Raw genomic sequence first — 23,332 nt, 5'->3', positions numbered from 1 at the left:
TGCTATGTAATCAGCTCAAAGACCAGAAATGGAAATCAGCATAATTATAAGTAGTTTTCACTTCCTTTACCAGGTTAAATGGCAACAAAGAATCCATTACTGGCCAAAAACCCAACTTTTTTGGCAGATCTCATGGTTTTCTAACCCTTCTGCTGTTGGTTTACATTCTTGTCCTCTGCATTGCCGGCACAGTAACTAAGACAATCTACTTCAAAGTCTGGATCATTTCACAGCATCTGGCTTGATGCTAACCAATGTCCATAGTTTTATGAATATAAACACATATTATTCAGTTAAGAACAAAAGTAAACTTGGACATCCCTGTGGCTCAGCTGGGTAAGACACATATATAGCTGTGACACCCCGGGTTTGAATCTTGCCTGAGACACAGAACTTACAATACATGTTTCTTCACTATTTTGATGTTGTCTAACTATGGGATCTGTAAACATCTTAATTGGAATAATCTCAGTGGCTGCAGTAAGAAAGAACGTTTTTGTCCTCCTGACCATGGAGGAAAAACCATATCCAGACTGATCTACTTTGTAATTTTCAAGATGGCTGCAATGCCAAGTTTGGTTGTGTCTTTAATTACTGTTTCTGCACACGCAGGACTCCTGCTCTAAGAATAATGACTTTTTTAAACAAGAGAGACTCAACTCTGTCTGGTTATTGAACATTTCATGAATTTATGAAATCAGAGAATTGGTGAGATGCTAACTGTCTGATGCAATATTACATTTGCAGGTGCAACTGTAGTGGACAAGGTGGTTAAACTCACTCCTCTGGTTGAACTACTATGCTTGTCCAAATCAAGGTCTATCGTGCAAGCAAGCTCATGGGTTCAAGACTGGGAGGGGGCCTCACCACAGAAAGAGGCAATAGTCCTTGGGCCAATATAACAGTGGGCCCTGCTCTCCAGCTGGGGTCACTGTTGTGATGTGTGGAGTTATGTGAAACAGACATGAAGTCAGTCCTTTGGTGGAAATGCTATCATGCTGGCAAGTGTGGGAATAGGGTTTGGAAATTTGGAAGCGAACTCTCTTATACAGTGCTGTAGCATTGTTTTTAATCCTTTAGCATCCTTTAGTATTTGCCTATGATCTGTAAAGTGAATTGTGTGATATTGTCTTTTTTGCTTTTCAATGTACACTAATGGATGCAAATATTATGCTGAATGTATAAGATAGAACAGAGACGTATAGCAAGACATGTAAGGTAAGGCTTTTTAAAAAGTGTTTGATGATGACTGCTTCTCATAGAGAATTATATGCTACGCACAAAATATTCTTGGATATAGAGTAATTGATGTTGGTTATTACTGTTGGTTGGTGTAATTGTAACCTTGGACTGTGTGTAAATAACAGTAATGTAATTTGTGTGCAAGGAAGAGATTAAAAGAACCATGTCTAGTATCATAGTTTCATTCCAATGTGTCCATTATTTATGTTTCATAGTATTGCCATTTACTATTATTGCCTCTGTTATCAACATCATATCATGAAGCTTTACACAAGGGCTTTTGATTAAACAAACGAGACACATTGTTCCCTTAGCTCTTAGCGCCAACAAGAAGTATTTGGCTGATAATGCAAACGTTGCCCCTGCGTCTCCTGACACACACAGGTACCAAGTAACCAGGTCCTCCTCTCCACTTTAGAAAGAGTAGACAGAGTCAGACATACAGGATGTGTGTATGCCTCATAATCTATACCTAAACTACAAAAGACAAATAGCAGTGCTTGTGAAAAAATGATGGTTATTGAAGCTGGAAGTGCTGAGCAGACCCAGGTTCATGGATCTAAAGAGATAACTGAAAGACCAAAATGGGACAATAAGGTTCAATATCTGCTTACTTGCATCGGTTTCGCAGTGGGACTTGGTAACGTGTGGAGATTTCCATATTTGTGTCAAATCTATGGTGGAGGTAAGAGCATTTCAGTAACAGTGTGTTTTCTAATGTTAACACAAACATTGTACTTGGACAGCAAATAGTAGTGTAGCAACAATCAGGTTTTCTACTTAGTCTTCCATTTAAAGGAAGATTAATCATCGTCCGTTATCCAATGGCTATCTCTTTATAAAATGAGAAATGATCAAAAAGGAAACTGCATAGCACAGAAAACAACACATGTAATGCAAGATACAGTATGCTTATTATGAATTATTCATAATACTTTGATGATTTGAATATTTTTTGAGGATCTATCATTTAGAGAATGTTTTTTATTGTTTATAAATAATGAAAAATTACAAAGAATATGGATAATTAATTGAAATACAAAAAAAAATGATGTATGATGTGTAATATTCTACATTAGAAGATAAACCTAATGAATAGGATTTGCTTATTGTTTTGCTAAGTATTTGAATAAATATTTACCTTATTTCTCATGTTTTCAATCAACTCTTTATAGAAGTCAATGTAAATAATCATGTATTAAACATATGTAAATATAAAATCTAAAAGTTTCCATCCATATACATTTTAAAAGCTTTATAAGCTATCCAAATGATTTCTTGACAGTGAATCTATTGTGTTTTTGCTGCATACTTTATTTGTCTGCTCTGAGAAATTATTCAGATCATTCTGTCTGCATGTTTGTTTTTCCACTGAATGTGAAAGTATGATGTCTGACCAGGGGGTTATTACAGGTTGCTTGGACTTCATCAGTGACAGAGAGAGGGAAAACACTCTACAGTGGTTACGTCATCTTATCATACTGTCTTTGTTTCTTGCACTATTTCATAGTTTACCTATTCTCCAAATCTATGATTGATCCACTTTAGACAATTCCTAATCTATAGTTCACTATTATGCAAAACAGATTCTTCATCTATAAATGGGGCAAAATACCTCCACCAGTCCACAGTGGTACACAAAATCAAGATTAGTAGTCAGTTGAGAGAAGGGGAGGGAAAATAGTTTTGTTAAGCAGGAAATTCTGTTGCCTTGGCTCCGCTTTTTTGCTGGCCTACAGCTTGATATGAGAAAGTGTGATAAAGTTCTGATTGTTGATAATAAAATGCCCAATGAACATAAATTGAATGACCTTCAACCATATATGCAACGCCTATACGTGCCTATAAGTGAAGTCGATTGCTTACTGATTAACCATACTGTAAGAACTGCAAGAACTGCAAGAACTTTAACAATTATTATCACTGGCAACTTTGTTTTATTCCAAGGGGCTTTCCTGATTCCTTATGTCATTGCCTTGGTGTTTGAGGGCCTCCCTCTGCTGCACATGGAACTGGCCATTGGGCAAAGGCTCCGCATGGGAAGCATTGGAGTGTGGAATTCAATCTCCCCATATCTAGGAGGCCTAGGTGAGAAGGTTTGCATTCAGTTAAGCAATATGCCAAAAAGGGGAATCTACAGTACCTACCTAGTGTCATGTAAACATTATGTCTGATTAACCTGAGATCACTGACATGCCATCCATACGATAAATTAATTTTGGTGGACCATGACAATGTGTATACACAGGTGTGGCTTCCTTGCTAGTATCCTTCCTGGTCGGCCTGTTCTACAACACTATCCTGGCCTGGGTCCTCTGGTACTTCTTCCACTCTTTTCAAAATCCACTTCCCTGGAGGGACTGTCCGGTTAACTTAAACCTTACTGGTAATTTCTCTGTTCATGATAATACAAATAAACATGCTTACAAATAATTTAAATAATAGATAGCAAGTCCTATTTTTCAAGGTATGAACATCTCTTTGTTTGATGCAGGTTATGTGAGCGAATGTGAAAAGAGCACATCAGTGAACTATTTTTGGTATCGTAAAACACTGAACATAACGCCAAACATTGAGACCAGTGGGTCCTTACAATGGTGGCTGGTGTTGTGTCTGGCTACTGCTTGGTGTCTTGTCTACATCTGCTTCATACGTGGCATTGAGACCATTGGAAAGGTAATTCAACTGTTTGATGCTATGGTAAAAATGATCCTAATCTTTATATCTACCTTCAACAATCCCTACATAAATGTAGCCCACATATTAGCAATTCATGGCAAAAATGTAACACCCCAGTTTTTAACACAACAGCTTTATATCAGCTAAATGTCACATTCATGAATACAAATTTAATCTTAAAGCTGCACTAGGCAAGATTATTTATGTAAAAATCCACCCGTCCTATCAGCCTAAATCACAAGCTGGGGCTGCAACAGAGAGGAACGTCTCATCCCTCTTGTTGTTGGAACGATTTAGGCATTCATGAATTAGGCATTATGAATGTGTTCTAACTCAGAGTTCATGTAAAGTGTTATGAAACTTTTAAAAAAGGAAAAGTAAGCAAATACAATGCATGTCTTATGGGTGACTGAAATATTTCATCAGCCTCTGAAATTTTTCACCAGGCAATTTATGTGACAGCCACCTTTCCGTATCTCGTACTGACGATCTTCTTGGTCAGAGCCTTGACTCTGACTGGGGCAACCGATGGCCTAGTTTACCTCTTCACTCCAAATGTAAGTTTGCAATTAGAATTTCTTATTTACACAATTTCAAGAATTTAATGAACAAAATCTGATACCTAACTAAATTTAATATGTTCATTACAGTGGGAAACCCTGAAGAATCCTAAAGTGTGGTTGGATGCTGCCACTCAAATTTTTTTCTCTTTGTCTTTGGCCTTTGGGGGACTTATTGCTTTTTCCAGCTATAATCCTCAGAAGTAAGACAATTTTGAACACAATAACTTTTCATCAATGTAAAAAAAAAACAGTACAGTGCGGTGAAAACAAAAAATAAAGACATAATTTCATTTTTGCAGGAACAATTGTGAAAGAGATGCCTTGATAGTTGGTCTTGTCAACAGTTTTACATCTATATATGCTTCAATTCCTATTTTTGCCATTCTTGGATTTAAAGCAAATACAAACTACAATGACTGCCGAAATAGGTATGTACCACTCAGATGATTATGGTCTGCCATAGTGTATCCAGCTCGTCTTGCTATATTATTATTATTAGTAGTAGCAGTAGTAGTAGTAGTAGTAGTAGCAGTAGTAGTAGTAGTAGTAGTATTAACTGACTAATTTGATCTCTTCTCAATTTTACAGAAATATATTGACGCTGACAAATGCATTTAACATTGGAAATGAAAACATAACTCTTGAAAACTACGATGATTGGTTAGGCTATCTCAATATGACTGATCCCTCAGAGGTTGAAAGCCTCCATCTAAAGACCTGCGATCTGCAGACTTTCCTGGACCAGGTAGAATATTTCAGAAAAAGATTACTCAATTTTTTTTTCTTTTAAATCAATTGCTTGATGAAGTTTTGTGAAGTTGTGTATGAAACGGCATTTCACATCCTACCTATAGAGTGCCTCTGGAACGGGACTGGCCTTCATTGTGTTCACTGAGGCTGTGATAAATATGCCGGGCTCCCAAGTATGGGCAGTGCTCTTCTTTGTCATGCTCTTCAGCCTGGGACTGTCCTCAATGTTCGGGAATCTGGAGGGGGTCCTCACTCCTCTGCTAGACCTGCATATGGTGCCATCCTGGATGCCTAAGGAGATTTTCACAGGTAAACCGACAGACCTGATGCATCACCTAATATAATATTCTCATTGCAATCAAAGCCTTTGGGACATTACAGTGACTAAGACAGATTTGCTAAGGGTTCCATTTGAAGTAAATTCTGCAAAAATCTGCAAAGTAAATTCATTATAACAAGTAACGGTGTTAGAAATTCAGCTTTCATAATTGCTATGTAATATTCTCTCCCCTTTCGCTCACAGGGTTGATATGTCTCACCTCCTTTGTTGCGGCCCTGATCTTCACTCTGGGGTCTGGGAACTACTGGCTGGAGATTTTCAACAGCTACGTGGGATCCCTGCCTCTGCTCATCATAGCTTTCTTTGAGATGATAGGTGTGGTGTACATCTATGGAATAAATAGGTGATATTTCAATTCATTTCATCAACAAAATTGTAATATTATTAACTAAATGTCGCTGATTTGTCAAAGTGTATCCATGTGCCCACAGGTTTAATGATGACATTGAGTGGATGACGGGTCGGAGGCCCAGCATCTACTGGCAGGCCACTTGGCGGTTCATCAGCCCTTTCATGCTTCTGGTGGTTTTTTTGGCGTATGTTGTGATTGAGGCTGAAAATCAACCCACATATAATGCCTGGAACCCAGATTATGTAAGGCAGATTTACTCAGTTCTTCCACAACAGTACTGTGTACAGTTTGTTAAATCTAACAGAATTTTTTAAAACCACTGTCTTTCCACTCCATCACCCCTACAGGTGGACTTCCCTCTTGCTGAAGTTCTGCACTATCCTCGATGGGTGTTTGCTATCTGTGTGCTCCTATCTGCCCTTCCTGTTGTCTCCATCCCCCTTGTGGCTCTGTACAAATTCATGGGCTTCCTGAAGAAGCGCATCATGAACAGGCACAATCAAAACCCATATGAAAATGAATGCAATCACGGAGACTTGTAAATGAAAACTTTCATCTGTTTCATCAGATTGGGGGTCAGTAGTTGTGGACTAACAATCCATATGAGAGATTTTGTGTAAGTTGCAATATTTGATTTCATAACTTCTTACTGTGTATATGTTTGAAAACAGACAATTTTTGACTGATTCTCTTCATGTTTGTTTTATATCCTTTGTATTACATGGCACTGCAAGCCTTTAAGTATATTACATTTGTAATGTAAATTTGTAGTGAACATTGTCACTCTAGTACAGTATATTGACAGTAGAAGCTCTAATTTCGGATACATTTTGTCTTCATTTACATCAGTGTATTTTTATTGGTGAAAGAAATGCAAATAGGCCAGATCAAATCAATGACAATATTCCTGAGAAAAATATTAACAACAGAATACCAAAGGCTAGAACTGAATAATAGGCTTGTGCTAATATTTGATTAAAGGAAGATAACTGTTAATTTCCTGTGTTGATGTTTTGAATGAGAACACACTCAAAATAATTGATTGCCTTTCCTGAATGGTTTGCGATAAGCGCATTATTAATTCTTTAGACAAATATATTGATTTTCAATACAAACATGGACAAAGATGCAACAGCGATGTAAGCAATGCTGCATTAGTTGATATTTATAGTGTAAAATATTGTGTAAACATCATCGCTCATTGGTTAAGATTATGTATCATCCTGTAAATCACATTAACTTCTACCAAGTGAATAGCTCTCTTCCGTTATCTGTTACTCATCTTCTTACCCATCTCCTGTTACCTGCAGATGGGTAAGAAGATGAGTGAAGTATTGCATGATAGTGTTCTTTATGCAACATTTTGCAAGCTTCATGTGGGTTTTTTTTGCATGTAATTGCAAGAGGGTGTGTGTTTGTGGCTGTATGAGTAATGAGGACTACGCTTATGTCCATGTGTGGGTGCATGCACGTGCATGTGTTCACTGACCATGCGCATATGTGTATTTTGAGTCATACGAGTTACACAGTTGTCCTTTTTGTAGTGTGGGTGGACAGTGATATTGTCCTCTCAGTGTCACGTGCTTTGGAATATGCTGGCTGCCTTTGTTGTCCCTCTGCCTGTTCTGCTTTTCTGGCACTTTCATACAATGGTGCACTTTAACACTGTGATGTTATCAAGCCTTTCAAACTACTACAGCTTGAATTCCAGCTCTCAGGAAAGACTAGCATCCCAAAGTAGGACACATGGCAAAAGATACACCATTGAGGAACAACAGCAAGGATTGAGTGCAACACCTGAACAAAGGTGATGAGTGACCCTGCTTTGACTTACGATTGAGTGCTTTAATTTAATTCAGCTTATATTCTGACTGCATTTACAAAGCCATGTGAGGCATTGCGCTAAAGCTATTTTTACTACTGTCATATTTGAATGAATGTCATGAATATGTTTGACATGCTTTTTCTGTTTTACTTTTAAATCGCATGTAATTGAGGCATTGTCACCTATTGACCCATGGGAGCCATCATACTGTATATGTCTCATCATTTGAAAAGCAAATTATGACTGATTGATCTGCAAGTAATTAAATGTAGACTACTTAATTTTGATATAATGTAGCACAGACACTATCCTCTAAAATAGGTCATAGTATTCCCAAAGGGCATGGTGTTCAAACTTTTCCTGCTGAAAAATGCATGATTAATGAAATAACATTAAGTTTATTTCATTAAATACTAAAATATCTATAGCCACATGTTGCTTTTTGGTGGTGTTGTCTTCTAGAATGGCCTCCTTGTATGTAAATGAAGAAATGACCAGTAATCCTGTAAGTGGTCAACACAATCCTGTAGTTGTAAACAAACAACAGTACCAAAGAGGAAGGCACTAAACCTTCATTCAAAACAACATCCAAGTGATGTTGTAAAAACTTTAGCTATAACATTAACACACCATATTATCAGAAAGGTGGGACAAGTTCAGTAGTTTTTTGACCTATGACCCTACAATAGGCAATGTCCCTGCGAGCAGATGCCTCACGGTGTGGCGGGGTGGTGGTCGAGTTTGAGTCCGAAGACGTCAGGGACGCTAGAGCCAAAACGGCTCGGAGTATACCAGGTGAACTCAACTCTGATTAAAATACAGTGGAGTGCTAGCTTATGGATTGTTTGCTTATCGGAATAATTTTCATCTGTCTCCTCCTAAGGGTCGGCTCTCATCTACCTCAAAGGTCCCAAGTTTCTAATCTATGTCAGTGGCGCATTGTCAATGTGGGTAAGAATCATTTCTTGAAATTACTGGAGCAATATATAAGACATCAAAACTTCCATAACTGCAAGGTAGTCCACTTAAACTGTATGACAGCATCCAAGAACTACCTTGCAAAACAACAGATAATACTGTACTGTAATACTGTGTCAAACAGGGTGACCGCATGTGGCACTTTGCAATCTCTGTGTTCCTGATTGAGCTGTATGGTCGTAACCTGCTGTTGACTGCAGTGTTTGGATTGGTTGTGGCTGGGTCAGTGCTCCTCCTTGGGGCTCTGATTGGAGACTGGGTTGATCGCAATCCCAGGAATAAGGGTAGGCACCAACAATTTCATTTCAATTTGAAAGTCTTGACGTATATCAGTGGTCTCAAACCATGTGCCATAGAGGGCCAAGAGTATGCAGGTTTTCATTCCAACCGAAGACTACACCAGGTGATTTTACTGATTAGTTCCTCTTCTCTGGTTGAAGTTGTGCCAATCAGTGAAATCACCTGGTGTAGTCTTTGGTTGGAACAAAACCTGTAAACCTGTATACTCTCGGCCCTCCATGGCACATCGTTTGAGACCCCTGACGTATATCATGGGTGATATATAGTAGATCAGTGGTTCTCAATCCTGATCCTCGGGGCCCAGAGTACTGCTGGTGGTTAATTGCATTCACATGGCATCTAAGGTGTAAATCAGTCCCCAATTAGATGGCTTGAATCAAAACCAGCAGAACTCTGGGCCACAAGGATTGAGAGCCCCTGATATGGTTCATTAGTCAAGGACTATTCTCATATTTTACATGTCGTTGCTCTATTTGGAGAGTTTGAAATTGTTTTTGTTTTTTTGTCCCCTATTTTAGTTGCACATGCATCACTATTCATTCAGAACATCTCAGTGACAGTGTGTAGCATTGTGCTCATGTTGGTGTTCTCATATAAGCAGTGGATTGAACAGATCTGGGATGGATGGCTTACTGTGAGTAGACAGCGCATATTTGCCTAGTAATTGCATCTGTTATCATTTGCTACCATGTCGATCTGCAAACCATTTACCCACCATGATTACTACACAGAGGAGTTATTGCTGCTGTTGTTCCCACTGTCCTGTGTCCCTGTTGTCTCTGCTGCTGAGCCTCTGGCTACTCTGTGCTGTCATGTGTAGTAACATGTTGCATCACAAAACTTACACAAGGTGGTTTGTTATACGGTGGTGATCGTCCTGGCAGATGTGGCAAACCTTGCAAGCACAGCACTGACCATTGCCATTCAGAGGGATTGGATTGTGGTTATCACAGGCTACAACCGTGGTCACCTTGCTGGTGAGACAATTCACTCTGTTGCTGCACTCACTGGTTTGTTTCCTATTTTTGTCATGTGTTTCTGTCACTGTCTGACTTTTAAATTCTTGAATTACTGGAACTGTTGCAGAATATATCATACTGATGTCAGGTATTGGTCCATTTATGACATGCTCTTGTTAATAATAATTTATTAGAATACAGCAGAATACAGTACAACATTAACCACTGTGTCTTTGATTCTGACAAAAGGAATGAATGCGACCATGAGGCGGATTGATCAGGTGACTAACATCCTGGCCCCACTAGCAGTGGGACAGGTCATGACCCTGGCCTCCAATGTAGTCGGCTGTGGCTTCATCCTGGGATGGAACCTTGTGTCTCTCATAGTGGAGTTCATCTTCCTGTCACGGGTGTACCGCATCGTCCCTGCTCTCTCAGTCAAACCACCAGTGGAGGAGGTGGATCAGGTCTATCTGCAGAGCAGGGAAAGGAGAAGGTCACAAGGTATAGACTAATCACAGTATGGGGTGTTGTGCCAGTGTGTGGTTGTGAATAATTATATTAGATATAGGCTATTAAACGCACTTTGTATAGCCTTTTGACAAGTTTTTTTTTTTTTTACAAAAAAAACTTTGTAATAAGCTTTACAGTCACATTCCCCACAAAACATTTATTTAAACAAGTAAAATAAAAACATCATAAGAGAGATAAAGGAAAGGGTAAAACTACTGTAAACATAAATAATTCAAACATTACATGCTGATTTTGTCTATGTTTCTCCGGCGGATTATTGTCAAAGAGCCAGTGATCAGTGAGTTATTGATGATAGATAACCTACTAAGACCAACTGTAATTAATAATCCTTTTGTTGCATTTTTGAGATAAAGTTTTTTCCTCTAGGACCAAAACAGGATAAAACAGGATAACACTGCAGAATTTTCAGAAAAACTGCTCAGTCCCAGACAGAGTATGTTCACGCCAAACATGTTTGGAGCAGTTCAATCGAACTCTGGAGCATTTAGCCTACTCCTTCAGTTTAGTTTGTTTGGCCAGGTGAGAACAGTGCCATTCGAACTTGGGTATGCACCAAATATCCACACCGAGACCGCCTGAAAAGGTAAGGTTTGGTCGACTTCTATGCAAACTGGTGCGATTCATTAGGTAGGAGAACGTAGCCCAGTTGTACCAACTACAGGAAACAACCCCAAAACACACGGTTTTATGAGTATGTTGTTTGTTGTTCGATGAACCAAACGAACCAAATATAAAAATGCAACAAAATGGTTTGGACCAAAGAAAAGGGACTGTAGGTGTGATTGCACCTTTAAAGACTTTTTTCAGAGTTGCTGAGTTTGGAGTGGTTGAAGTGAACTCTGGAGTGTTTACCCCCTGTTCATTTGGGTAGGTGAGAACACCTAAATCGACCACTGAGTGCATCAAACACTGCATGGTCCACCTGAGAGAGGTAGTCTCGGAGCGCTTCCAAGTGAGTGCAGCAGATCGCTTTAAGGGTGTGTTCACACCTACAGTTTGCATAAGTCCAAAATTTTGCTTTGTTGCATTTTTGTATTTGGTTTGTTAAGGTTGACTGGTTCGTCCAAAGCGAACCAGGGCTTGTAAACCAAAGTGACACGGACTCACAAGTAACTCATTTATTGGACAGTTTTGGTAATCTGTCACCCCACAAAATTTTACATTTTGCCAGCCAGGAAGTGGGGAGAATCAAAGCAAATCCAATTCCCGTCCGTGTAACTTTAGCTCAGGTTGATGGACTTGTCTGTGCCATAATGTACCATCTCTGGTCTTCATACCAGGTAAGAACAAATTAAGAAAAAGGTGAATATAAGCATCAGCCCAGATTGCAGTTTGCCCTCAGTTAATTTTGTTATGCTAGGCTTTCCAAGCATGAGTAACTGCTGGTTATCTGATGTCAACATCCATATCCTTATACCTGTAAAACCATATGAAATGACGGTTGAACAAACAACATCATAAAATCATGTTTTGGGGTAATTTCCTGCAGTTGGTATGATTAGGTTCCCAATCCTAATGAACCGCACCACAGTTTGCTTGGAAGAGGACCAAGACCTGCATTTTCAGGCGGTCTCATTGTTTGGTGTGCACCCAGGTTCAAATGGCATTGTTCTCACCTGCTCAAACAAACCGAACTAAAGGAGTAAGCAATCCAGAGTTTGATTGAACCTCTCCAAACATGCTTGGTTTGAACACGCCATGTGGACTAAAACACTGTGCTTTGTGGGTCGACTGTGTAGTGATATGATGTCATCAGGAACAGTACTATACATTTTTCATGTGCAGTTGTCAGAATGCATTATAAGCTGTAGCCTACCTCACTCGTCTTCCTTGTAAAGCAATTGTGAACAGGTTATGATAATGTTGCATCACTTCCAGCCATCTTCGCTGATATCGGCAGCATGTCTTCTTTGAAACGTATGTATCGATATATCATTTACCACCCGGAGCCGTGACAACCGTTCATATTCAGCGGTGTCCTCAAGAGTCAGACATCAATGCCAGTGTCCAAAATTAACATTTTGGCTCAGCTGCCAAGGGCTGGTAAAAAAATCGATGACACACTGGTTCAGACTAAGCAAACAGACTATTTCGTGAGAGAGCGCCCTTAAATCAACTTTTGACCTCAGAACTTTTCACCCTATTCTGCAGAGCTCCAATGCTAAGGGAATGATGGTTCAAAAAATAGACCCTATCACACTGAAAAAGACATTGGCAATTCTTTTAAATAAGACCTGAAAAAAATGCTACTACTTCATCCCTAATTTTTCTCCATTAGGGCCTCCCAGAATGTCACAAGAAGCATTTGTTGCATTGTGATGCTGTAATTATCGTACAACTGACTACTACTGTGTGTTTCTTGAGTACTGTGGGTTTTTATAACATCTATAGGATACAGAATACTGAGCAGACATTGCATTGGAAGGACTAAAGTCATTATAGAGCAGACCGAAAAGATGACACCTCTGATTAAGCTCCAAAATGTACATCAAAGGGTGTGAATCATTTAGCATTGATAGCACTGACAGATGATATTCCTCTTCCTCATCAGGGGAAGGTAATGCTACAGAACCTCCAGCTCTAACAGAAGACAACTGCAACATGAGTCTGAACCTGAAAGAAATCACCAACCTGCCTCTGTGTTTTCGGAGGTTCCAGCGGCTGCTGAGCACCTGTAAAGATGGCTGGAGGGCCTACTATCGCCAGCCTGTCTTCCTGGCAGGCATGGGCCTGGCCTTCCTCTACACCACAGTGCTGGGCTTTGACTGCATCACTACTGGCTACGCTTATACTCAGGGCATAAGCGGCTCTCTCCTTAGTCTGCTGATGGGCGTGTCAGCTATCACAGGGCTAATGGGCACCGTGATGTTCACCAAACTGAGAAAGGCCTATGGCCTGGTTAACACAGGCATCATCTCAAGCTGCCTCCACCTGTGCTGCTTGCTGCTGTGTGTGTGCTCTGTGTTTGCCCCTGGCAGTCCCATGGATCTTAGCTTGCTGATGCCCTATATTAACACTAACTCCTCTTCTGAGGTTGGAGGGATGGCAAGCCAAAGGCAAAAACACACCTATCCTCTGAGGGTGGGCAGCAATCAGCCACTACTACCTGACCGCTCTTCCATCCACTGGACCAACAACACTGTTCTCTTTGACAATGTGCCCTCTGATTCAGTGCCAGAATCCTACATCTCCATTATCCTGCTGTTCTTGGGTGTCATCACAGCACGCATCGGTGAGTAGACAGACACCCAAAGCCGACTGGTTTCAACAGATTTCAGCACTGAAGCTATATATGGATCCACAGACACTACATTGATATTCAATGCATGGGAATAAGACAATACTCCCTACTTTTTCAGTTTTTGTTCATTTATTGCATATTTTAACTAAATGGATTGCTTCAAGAACTGTGTAAACTAAGAGCTTTAAAGACGAGATGAAATGAAAAATGCCTTTTTAACCCTTTTAGATCACATCCCCGGTCATACTGTGCACCTATTTAACAATATATGCCAAAAAAAATACCAAAAATCAATTTCATTGTATTCTTATATCAAAATTCAATCATGTTTTCTTCCTGTAAAACAAAATATGCCGTGTGCTTACGTAAGCATGCCCGTAACTAATTTCAACCAATAATATCATGACATCCACCCATCAATCAATCTTCAACTTTTAGCGCACAGAGCTAAGAGGCTAAGATTCATTAGTTAGCTAGCTAGCAACAGCATGGTACTTCGGTGTGTCTTCGGGTGTTATGACACGCCCACTTTTCAACGTTCAAATCAAATTCCTCCCAACGTTATGTCCCGCCTGTCTTTCCTGTTTCACTCGGAAATACGTCACGATACGGAAGTTAGATACTCTCGAAGTGCCGTTTCATCTCGACTTTAACTGTTAACTGTTGCCATAAAAACTATTTAATTTTCTATGGATGTTCGAAATCAACCTACTCCTCTTTTTGTAGTGACTGCAACAGCTGCATAACCAGTTGTTATGACAGTAATAACTGTATTAATAGCTCAATCAACTTTTGACCCCAATGATCTCTCTGCTGCATGTGTTCCAGGTCTGTGGTCCTTTGACCTGACAGTGACCCAGCTCCTGCAGGAGAACATCTGTGAGTCAGAGAGGGGTGTGGTCAATGGGGTGCAGAGCTCTATGAACTACCTGATGGATCTGCTCCACTTCATCATGGTCATCTCTGCTCCACAGCCACAGCACTTTGGCATCCTAGTCATCATCTCTGTCTTATTCATCACCACTGGACACACTATGTACTTCCTGTATGCACGCAAAGCCAAGAGAAAACACCGCCTTGACACGTAAGGAGCGGACACGGCCCATGCATGCAGGCACGTGACCCTCACGTGCACAGACTCCACTCTGCACCTGTGAGATGAATGTCTCCCTCCTGTTCCTTCAGCAGTCTCATTGCTAAGCAACAATGCAACAGTCCACTCCCCATTTAGCCATTCATTTCAGCACAACACAGCAAGTGTCTGTCCCCACCTTGGTTGCTCTATTCATGCATGGCTAAGTGCCATGGTAGCAAACCAGAACTCAGGTGAACTAGACTGGGAGACACCCTCTCCCTTCATGTACATAAGTTGATGTGGCCACAACAGATGCCGCGTTGGTACCTCCATGGGAGATGCAAGATGGGAGATCTAATGTAAGATGCAGCAGGACACAAAGGTAACGCTGAGGCACCAGCACATGCCTTTTCGAACCCCATAGGTTTACTGCAAGAGTTTCATCAAACAAGCCTGTTATCTCACACAGCTTTTTAGATGGGAGGGTGAATGGATTGAGGGATTTTTCTAACCATCACACAGTAAAGAACTGGGTGTTGTGAAGAAAACTTAACAGTGATATTACATAAAAACAGAAACAAGACAAGACAGTACTTTTACAAGTGGCATAGATGTTACTGATCCGTCCACTTGGAAATATTCCAGGATGTCCAAAAAGGAACGTAAAGGGAACTTGATGTGAGATTGTTTGATAAAGAAAATCATAAAGGCACCCCCCCCCCTTTGATGGACAGAAGAGGAAGGATATAGCATTTTCTTCCCCTGGTTTGTTTCTCTGTGGATGAATCAAGCAAACATTTGCCTTACTTTCGAATTGTTAATATGCATGTATACCTGGTTTATGGATTAAAACATGAACATTTGTCTACACAGTAAAACTGCCAGCTCATATCAACCATGTTCTTTAGATACACTTCAATAGAAACTACTTTAATTGCTTGTGTACTTAAAAATAGCTTCCAAATTGTAGGTACTTTCCTTCATATAGAAACAGTGTGGTATTAATAGATTTATAGAAATCCAAAAGGAAAGCAATCTTCATTTTGTGCCATGTTTGAAATCAGTGATTGTATGCTGATAGCATATCTGTATGACTGCAATGATGGCAGTATTGTATTACACTTTGCTTCATAGTTATGATAAGCTAAACATTACCATACCTCAGCTAAGAACAAGAAAACTGTTGGAAAAGTGACTGGACATTTCTCTCAACTACTGTATGTTTTCATATCTCCTTTCTGTACAGTGAAAATACCATCAAAGTTTACATTTCTGTCATGCAACCAGCACCACATCTCAATATATTTGTATAATTTTCCTGTTACGTTTCAGTATTGTGTGTTGTCCTGTTTCAGACTGATACTTACGAAAAGACAATAAAGATGAATGAAGATGATTTTCTGCCTTGAATTTACAGAATCATCAACAAATAATCTACAATAAATTCAAGATTTTAATCTCCACTGCTTTGGAATTATACGTGTTATACATCCTGTGTCTAAGTCATCTGTACAGACTATAAAATGTCATTCATGCCACTGCAAATAACCAATCCATGATGTGACCCTATTCAGTCACAGCCTATTACTTAAATAAAGCCACCAATTCAACCTTCGTGAGTTAATGTTAAAATTGGAATCGTTCCCAGAAAACGGACAACCTTAATACTGTCTGTCCCTTGTGAACTTTGCATATTTAATGAATAAAATTTCCAGAATCCTTGACACCCAAAGGGGCATTAGAGATTCTGCTGACAAGCTCTTGGACCTTCCTAAACTTGCATTTCCACAGCTGGAGAGCATATACGATGCTGAGAGATATAGCAGCGCAGGTGGAGTTAGTCCCTTATTAATCATAAGGTAACTCTGCCTCTCACAAAGCTATGGTTTGTGGTAGAAAGAACTGTGAAGGAAAGGGGAGAGTGCAAGAAGAAATTGAATATATCACTTGGTAAATGTGTGTAATTTACATTTTGGCCAGCAGGGGTCAATGTCACATTGAACTGTCAAGAGAACAACACCATGCCAATTTGAGAAAGCTTCAGGCCTTTGGGCATTATTACCCAGATGTAAAACCAATACTTCAGCAATCCTCAGATCTCCTGTCTCAGAAGCTGTCAACACCATCCAAGAGGGATTATGATACTTATGGCATGACTACCTTCTAGATGAGGTAAGAACATTCAGGACAAAATAATGGAAACATATAGATGAGTATCAAGTAGGCTACATAATATGGAGTAGGGTAGCCCTTTGCCTTCAGAAGGGCTTCAGTCCTTCTTGGAATACTGTACAAGTCCTGAACTGTGTGTACTGGGATATTGGACTGTTCTTCAAGAAGGAAAGCCTCCAGTTCTCAAGCAGGTGGTAATCTAATCCACACTCTGTGCTCCAGACCTTCCCATAAAGTTCCAATGATGCTTAGATATGTTGATTAGGTGACAAGGACGGAGGACGGACAAGGACAAGGACAAGGACGGATAAAGATCCAAGACAATGAATGAGATTATGAGAATGAATGGGAAGACCCAAGATTCATTGCAAGAGGCATCATGCACAGTCTATAGTAGGGCAGGTAGGGAAATTAACAGCTGCGCATCTTAATTGATCATGTACAGCCCCAAAAAGAAAATCTCCTTCAAAATCTCCTGAAAGCATCCTCAAACTGTAAGGATGCCTCTCTGCTTGTTTTCATGAGAAGTTTGTTCTCTCCAAGACAACCTGGAAACATCAGTCTCCACATTCTTGGATTTGAGATTCACCTACAGATAACTACTAATACCGAAAGTAGGGTTATTTGGTTTTCAAAATAAAAGCACAAAATTTGTCCCTTTTGACTAAAAGAGTAAATAAGTAGTTGAGTGTACTTATCTTTACATTAAATATGAAGTGAACCTCTAGTTGTAAAATACAGTACATGCAAAAAGATATTATGGTACATTGTGTTAGAATGCCTTATGGCCAGTGGTAAGCTAAATTTCAGGCTAAAAAAATTAACAGTGGATGACTACACACCCAAAAAACATACAAGAACATACCAACTTAGAAGCATGTTTACTATTTTGGAAAAGTCCATTTTAACCTAGGGTAAACGTCCCTATTAAGCCCACCAAATCCGCTTTTCAGACATTTTTAATATATACTGCCCCGATTTAAGTGAGAACATTTTAGTTAAAATGAAAGTCTAATCTCTCATTTGAAGTGTCAATAATTCACTTATACCAATTTCTAATATTTTTATTGTTTAATTTGTCAAAATATGTCAAAAGTCTGGCATGGGCTAAATGGGTACCTAACGTACCCTTTAAGCCCCTGGGTGTTCCAAATAAGCCCACTTCATGATTTGTTGGTAAATAAATATATATATTTAAAAAATCTTAACAATACAAACTTGTTCTATTCAAATCTGTAATCTCTTAGCTCTCAATAGCTATTTTCATTTTGTCTCCACTCCTATCCTATGGCCTGTAAATGGCATTTGAAATAGGCGTGAACAGCCTTTTTGCTGTGTTGTCAACGCAGAAAAAGCTAAACTTACAACATGTCTTCTTTGGAATGTAGCCAAAAAACTATTTATGAACAAAATCAAAACTATAGTGGAAATTACTCTTCAATACTTCATCTTTCAATATGTGTTGTCATTTTGTCTGTATCTCTATCCTATGGTGTGCTGTTGGCATTTGAAATTGGCCAAAATTTCTGGTCCAGCCAGCTGGTTGAAAGTGCAGATTTTTTTATGAAGATTTCTAAAGACCGACTGACTGAAAGAAAAACAGTTTGCAGGTTCAATACTAATGTTCTAAGGCTAGTAAATGAGTCAATTTCAGGATTTACAATTAAACAATAACTTAGTTATGAACTTAGTTATTAACTTTAGTCATCTCAAACTAAAACTCATCTGATTAAAAAATTATTGTTAATGTTAGGATAGAATATAGGCCTATCCAGAATGAACTGACCTATGCAATATCACTGATATTTAAATATGGGTATTAATTATCTTGATTATGGAGGAAAATGGTTCAAAGGTCAAAAGGGAGAAAATCCCCATTGAAACACAGTCAAGTGGGCTTAATGGGAGCAGGTGGGCTTGAAGGGAACATCAGTGAATTTATGGTTAAAAGACTGAATATTTTATTATATGCACATGACATTAAAAAACTATATGAAATAAATCTATATATGGTGCACTAACATAACATGAAAAGTATAAATTGATCATGCAGAGAAGTAATTAGCTATACTCATTTACATCCACCCCAGACAGTGTGATTTTTTTGCTAGCGTCCCCTTTAAGCCCACCAGGTAAAAATGTTAATTAAAAAATAAATAAAGATAAACATACACATTTATTGTCTATTTAACAGTATAATAATATAAATTGCATACAAAAAATGCAAACTATACATGCTTATCATGCTTTATGTCACTGCAATGAACCATACTATGCAGCTACTGTATTGATGCAGCATGTGGTCTGTTTGCTAGCATGCTAAAACTCATATTTTGATTTCAAAAGAAACAATATTTCTAAAACAAGTAATATTCTAACATATGTCTTATTCAAAACACTAATCACTTAAATTTTGAGTATTTTATTATAAATTTTTTGAGTACCAAAATCACCAAAGTTTTTTTGCAACTTCTTCTGGGATCAGCAGGCACATGTCACACATGTGCTTCGATAACTCAATATCGACAAATCTGATTGGCTTACAATAAAAAGTGTAATTTATGTAACAAGCAGCTTCATTGGAAGAAACGTCACAGCAAAAAATGATGATGTCGTTTTTTTTTATTTGACTCAGAAGTTGCAAGTGGGCTTATATGGTACATGGGCTTAATAGGGACGTTTACCCACCGGTACAATTAGCTATATTAAGGCCACCACTAAAAAGGCCCTGTTTTGCCATATATTTCCACAAAGACTCAAAACACGAAAATTATATCAGACAACTTGGAACACTATTTAATGAATCTGCAAAAGTAGCCATATCACACCAGCTATGTGCCACTATACCAACATGGTATAACCTGGAAATGTAGGGACTGCATTGTGCTATAAAAAACACCATATTAAGTCTACAAGTCTTGAATAGTAAATAAAACAATTCAAACACTGAATATAAATTTGCCAACAACCTGCCATGCTAGTTTCGCTGAATGTTACTGCAGACTATATCCAATATCTCACACGCATCACTTTAAGAGGTTCTCTGCCTTCCATAAAGCCTGAGGAAAAAAATGTCGAGGAAAACCTGCAAATACCGGTAGGTATGCACTGTACCATAGAGCACAATACCTTGAAACATGGAAAGAAAGTAGTCAATGTAGAAGCATGGATATGGGATTGATAACTAAAATTGATAACTAAATCTGTTTTAGCCAAGAAACTAAATGGAAGTCCATGAGCAATAGTATTTTCCTCAAATGGTGTACGTTAGGCTAATTCTTTACCCCTTTTCTAAGTCAGGCAGCATCAAAGGAAAGGGCAAGCTAGCTTAATTGTTTGAAACCCAATTCTGTTAATGTTCACAAGTTGTAGGCCTGTAGCCATAAGTCATTTTCTTCGACATAAGCAAAACATAATATTGAGCCACTAAATACAAGAAAAAAAAAGTCGTTTTTGAACTTATTCAATATGAGAGGAACATGGCTGGTTAGCTTAGCTTTTCGCCGAAGTTCTCAGTAATGTTACAGAGGTTAGCCGTATGTTTTTACTTGGTTAAAAAGCACAGAAATTCTCAACAAACTTACTATTCGGTACTTACCAGTAGGATAACGTGCTTCCAGCATCTAAATATCACTCCAGGAATTATAAGGCACCAGCTACCATGTTTAACCTGTGCGCAAAGGCTCCACCATGTGAAGTGGGAAGACATTTATGCCAATGAAAATAGCATTCTTCTTCTTCTTTAGTTTTGAGGCGGTTGACGAAAATACGCATTCAAAACAAATACATGCAAACGCACAAAAAAAAAAAAAAAAAAGTTCAGCAACCATTTTTTTTAGTATCTTTGAGCTTTGACTTGTAACAACTGATCCTCTTTCCCTTGTCTGTGTTTTGCATTGTTTTGTTTTTTTCATGATTTTTGAGACTGGTCGTTTTGCCACATTCAATAAATTAATTAGCACTTTTTGTGATCGATATGCACAGTTCAGGCACTAAGTATTCAGCCTCCTTGGAACTTTTAGTTGCCTCCTGTTTTATTGAAAGCTCACATATAAAATAATTGTCAGATTTCTTAAATCAGCATGACTCGCCAGTGTTGCTGCATTTATTTGTGGTTAGTTACTTAAAATTTAAAGGGGAAATAAGTAACCTGGAGTGCCCTTTACTGCCCCATAGCACAGAATGACCATAATATAGGCCTATCTGCAAGGGGTTGATATAGTTGTTGATCCAATGAGGCAGCAATTAGCCTACTTTGCCAGGTGCTGATATTTCCCCCAAGAGCACCTGGCTTTCAAACTGTCCACTAACTACATTTCTTTCTCCACACATTTTTAACTGCTTAGTGATGATGTTGACGGCACAACAAGCAAGAAACTGGCATCTCAAGACATTTCAGCTACGAAGGCTCTAAAAACCCTTGTTCTCAAGCCAAAAATGAAAATGACAAAGCAGTATTTTGCCTTGCCTCTACACTAGATATTTCTGTTTTGATTTCTAGTCTAATTAGCTAGCTTACTTTTCTGACTTTGTGTAAACTAAGCCACTGTAGCTCAAGGGGACAGGAGGGATGAGAGGAGTAGGGGTGAGCTAGAGACTTGTGTAGAAGACAACTTGAGCTGTTGCAATTTCGACTGGTTATATGGTCTTACATTACTTAGTACTCCTTTGAAGTCCCTTTTCATGAGGGGTTGTCATTATTTTGTTCACCCTGCCCTTATAGCTGAGACACCCCCACACATGCCATACACACACTCACAACAAACACAAACATTCACACACAGCTCCATGCTCCATAGTGTCTCCGTATAGCTCAGGGATCATATTACTCTTATGTTTGTTTTAGATTTATACATCATACAGGATATTATTGATGCAGAACAAATACATTCATCATTCTTACATTATAGGGTAATGTTATTGTTTCTGTTTATTTTGCCATGCATTGCTTTTACGCTACAACAAATGATCCACTTCTCTTCCAAATTGTACCTCAAATTAATTAGTTGTTTGGATACTGTTTTGGAAAGTGCATACTGTAACAAGCTAAATAGAGTGTCATCACTTCTGCCCTTTTCAGCAATGCTGCAGGCCGGCAGCATCTTACCTCCCCTGGTTTTCATGGTAGTCCCCTGGTTAAAGACAGCGGTATTAGAACAAGTCTGACTTTAGGCATTCTCGCTTTGCAATTCATTTACTTGAGAAACTGGGTCAGTGGTAGCACATTAAAGCAAGAGCTGTCCTTGTAGCTTTGTCTCACAGAGGAACCTTCACTAGAAAGGAGCGGGAAGGAAGACAGGGTTGTTTTTTTTGCCTATTCCATAGGCCAATTGTTTCCTTAAATAGTTTCCTTGCCATGATGAAGCTGTATTTATGTAGAAAAAGACAGTAAGATACAGTAGATTCACTATAATAATAAAACCATGGATATGTTTAGTTGAGTGTTTTCTCATCAGTCACCAGAATCCAATATTATGACTAGCCACAAAGGTCAAGATGGTTTTAAGAGTGACTGTTACGTTTAGTATTTAACATGGTCATAAATTGGAAATTGATGAGAAATGCTACACTAGCTCATTTGCATGTAATAGCTATAATGCACATGGAAGATATGGCCCACTATTTTCTAATCTTGCCCAAATTTTATTTGCTGTACTGCTTACTCTTTCCTCTGATTACACCACTTTCATAATTCCCATGTTTTCATGGAAAATGTTTCATCCATTAAATGACTTCTCACTCATACTGCATGCCATCTTGCACCCCTGCAAACGTAACAAGGAGGATTATTCTCTTCTTCCAGGTGCTATTGAATAGTTTTCACACCCAGATTAAACCAGTTCATCATTTCTTCTTCTACTATTAAGCCCAAACTGCCATTAGTAGTATGATTAGAAACTACTAAGGACACACACACACGAGCATGGACGTAACTATGAACACAAAGACTGACACAACACCTTCCACACACACCAACACACACAAACACACATACATACAAACCGTTTACCAAGATCCCATACCTAAACAAATCTCTTCTTCTTAGCCTATTGAGCTGTCTTCAGAATGGCCTTTGGGAGTTAGGTCAGCCTGGAACAAGTAGTATAAGCACAACCTCATGTTGTTGATGCCGGTGTTTTGGACCAATAAAGAATTGAAGGATGAGTTATTTTGTTAAAGCACTGGGGAAATAGGTGGATATCAACTTTTAAAGACAGATATTGTTTGCGGGGACATCTGCCCAATCAATTATTATCTTCAAAGAACCAAAGCGCACAGTGGAACGATGGAACTCAACCTCACATGAAAGAGACGCAGGCAG

The 23,332-nt window shown here is 38.9% G+C and overlaps 2 protein-coding genes across 2 annotated transcripts; both read left to right on the top strand.

Annotated features, from left to right (window-relative positions):
- Window positions 1-1,752: 1,752 nt before the first annotated feature.
- Window positions 1,753-6,468, top strand: LOC139914108 (sodium-dependent neutral amino acid transporter B(0)AT3-like). The gene is made up of 12 exons (XM_071902311.2): window positions 1,753-1,927; window positions 3,190-3,330; window positions 3,491-3,628; window positions 3,737-3,918; window positions 4,368-4,478; window positions 4,572-4,684; window positions 4,784-4,912; window positions 5,073-5,229; window positions 5,339-5,543; window positions 5,758-5,917; window positions 6,006-6,168; window positions 6,274-6,468. The coding sequence occupies exons 1-12, from the start codon at window positions 1,753-1,755 to the stop codon at window positions 6,466-6,468; spliced, it is 1,869 nt and encodes a 622-aa protein (XP_071758412.2).
- A 1,975-nt stretch (window positions 6,469-8,443) lies between these two features.
- LOC139914118 (ferroportin) lies at window positions 8,444-14,851 on the top strand. Its single transcript, XM_078286940.1, is given in 8 exon segments — window positions 8,444-8,546; window positions 8,635-8,783; window positions 8,854-9,013; window positions 9,548-9,663; window positions 9,880-10,006; window positions 10,238-10,492; window positions 13,074-13,754; window positions 14,592-14,851. Coding segments are annotated over 8 exon segments (1,851 nt in total).
- The last annotated feature ends 8,481 nt before the right edge of the window (window positions 14,852-23,332 follow it).

Source organism: Centroberyx gerrardi, chromosome 12 (assembly GCF_048128805.1).
Source record: "Centroberyx gerrardi isolate f3 chromosome 12, fCenGer3.hap1.cur.20231027, whole genome shotgun sequence".
In the NCBI taxonomy this organism is placed as follows: Eukaryota; Metazoa; Chordata; class Actinopteri; order Beryciformes; family Berycidae; genus Centroberyx; species Centroberyx gerrardi.
The sequence above is the reverse complement of the archived record's forward strand: the minus strand, read 5'-3'. Positions and strand labels throughout refer to the sequence as shown.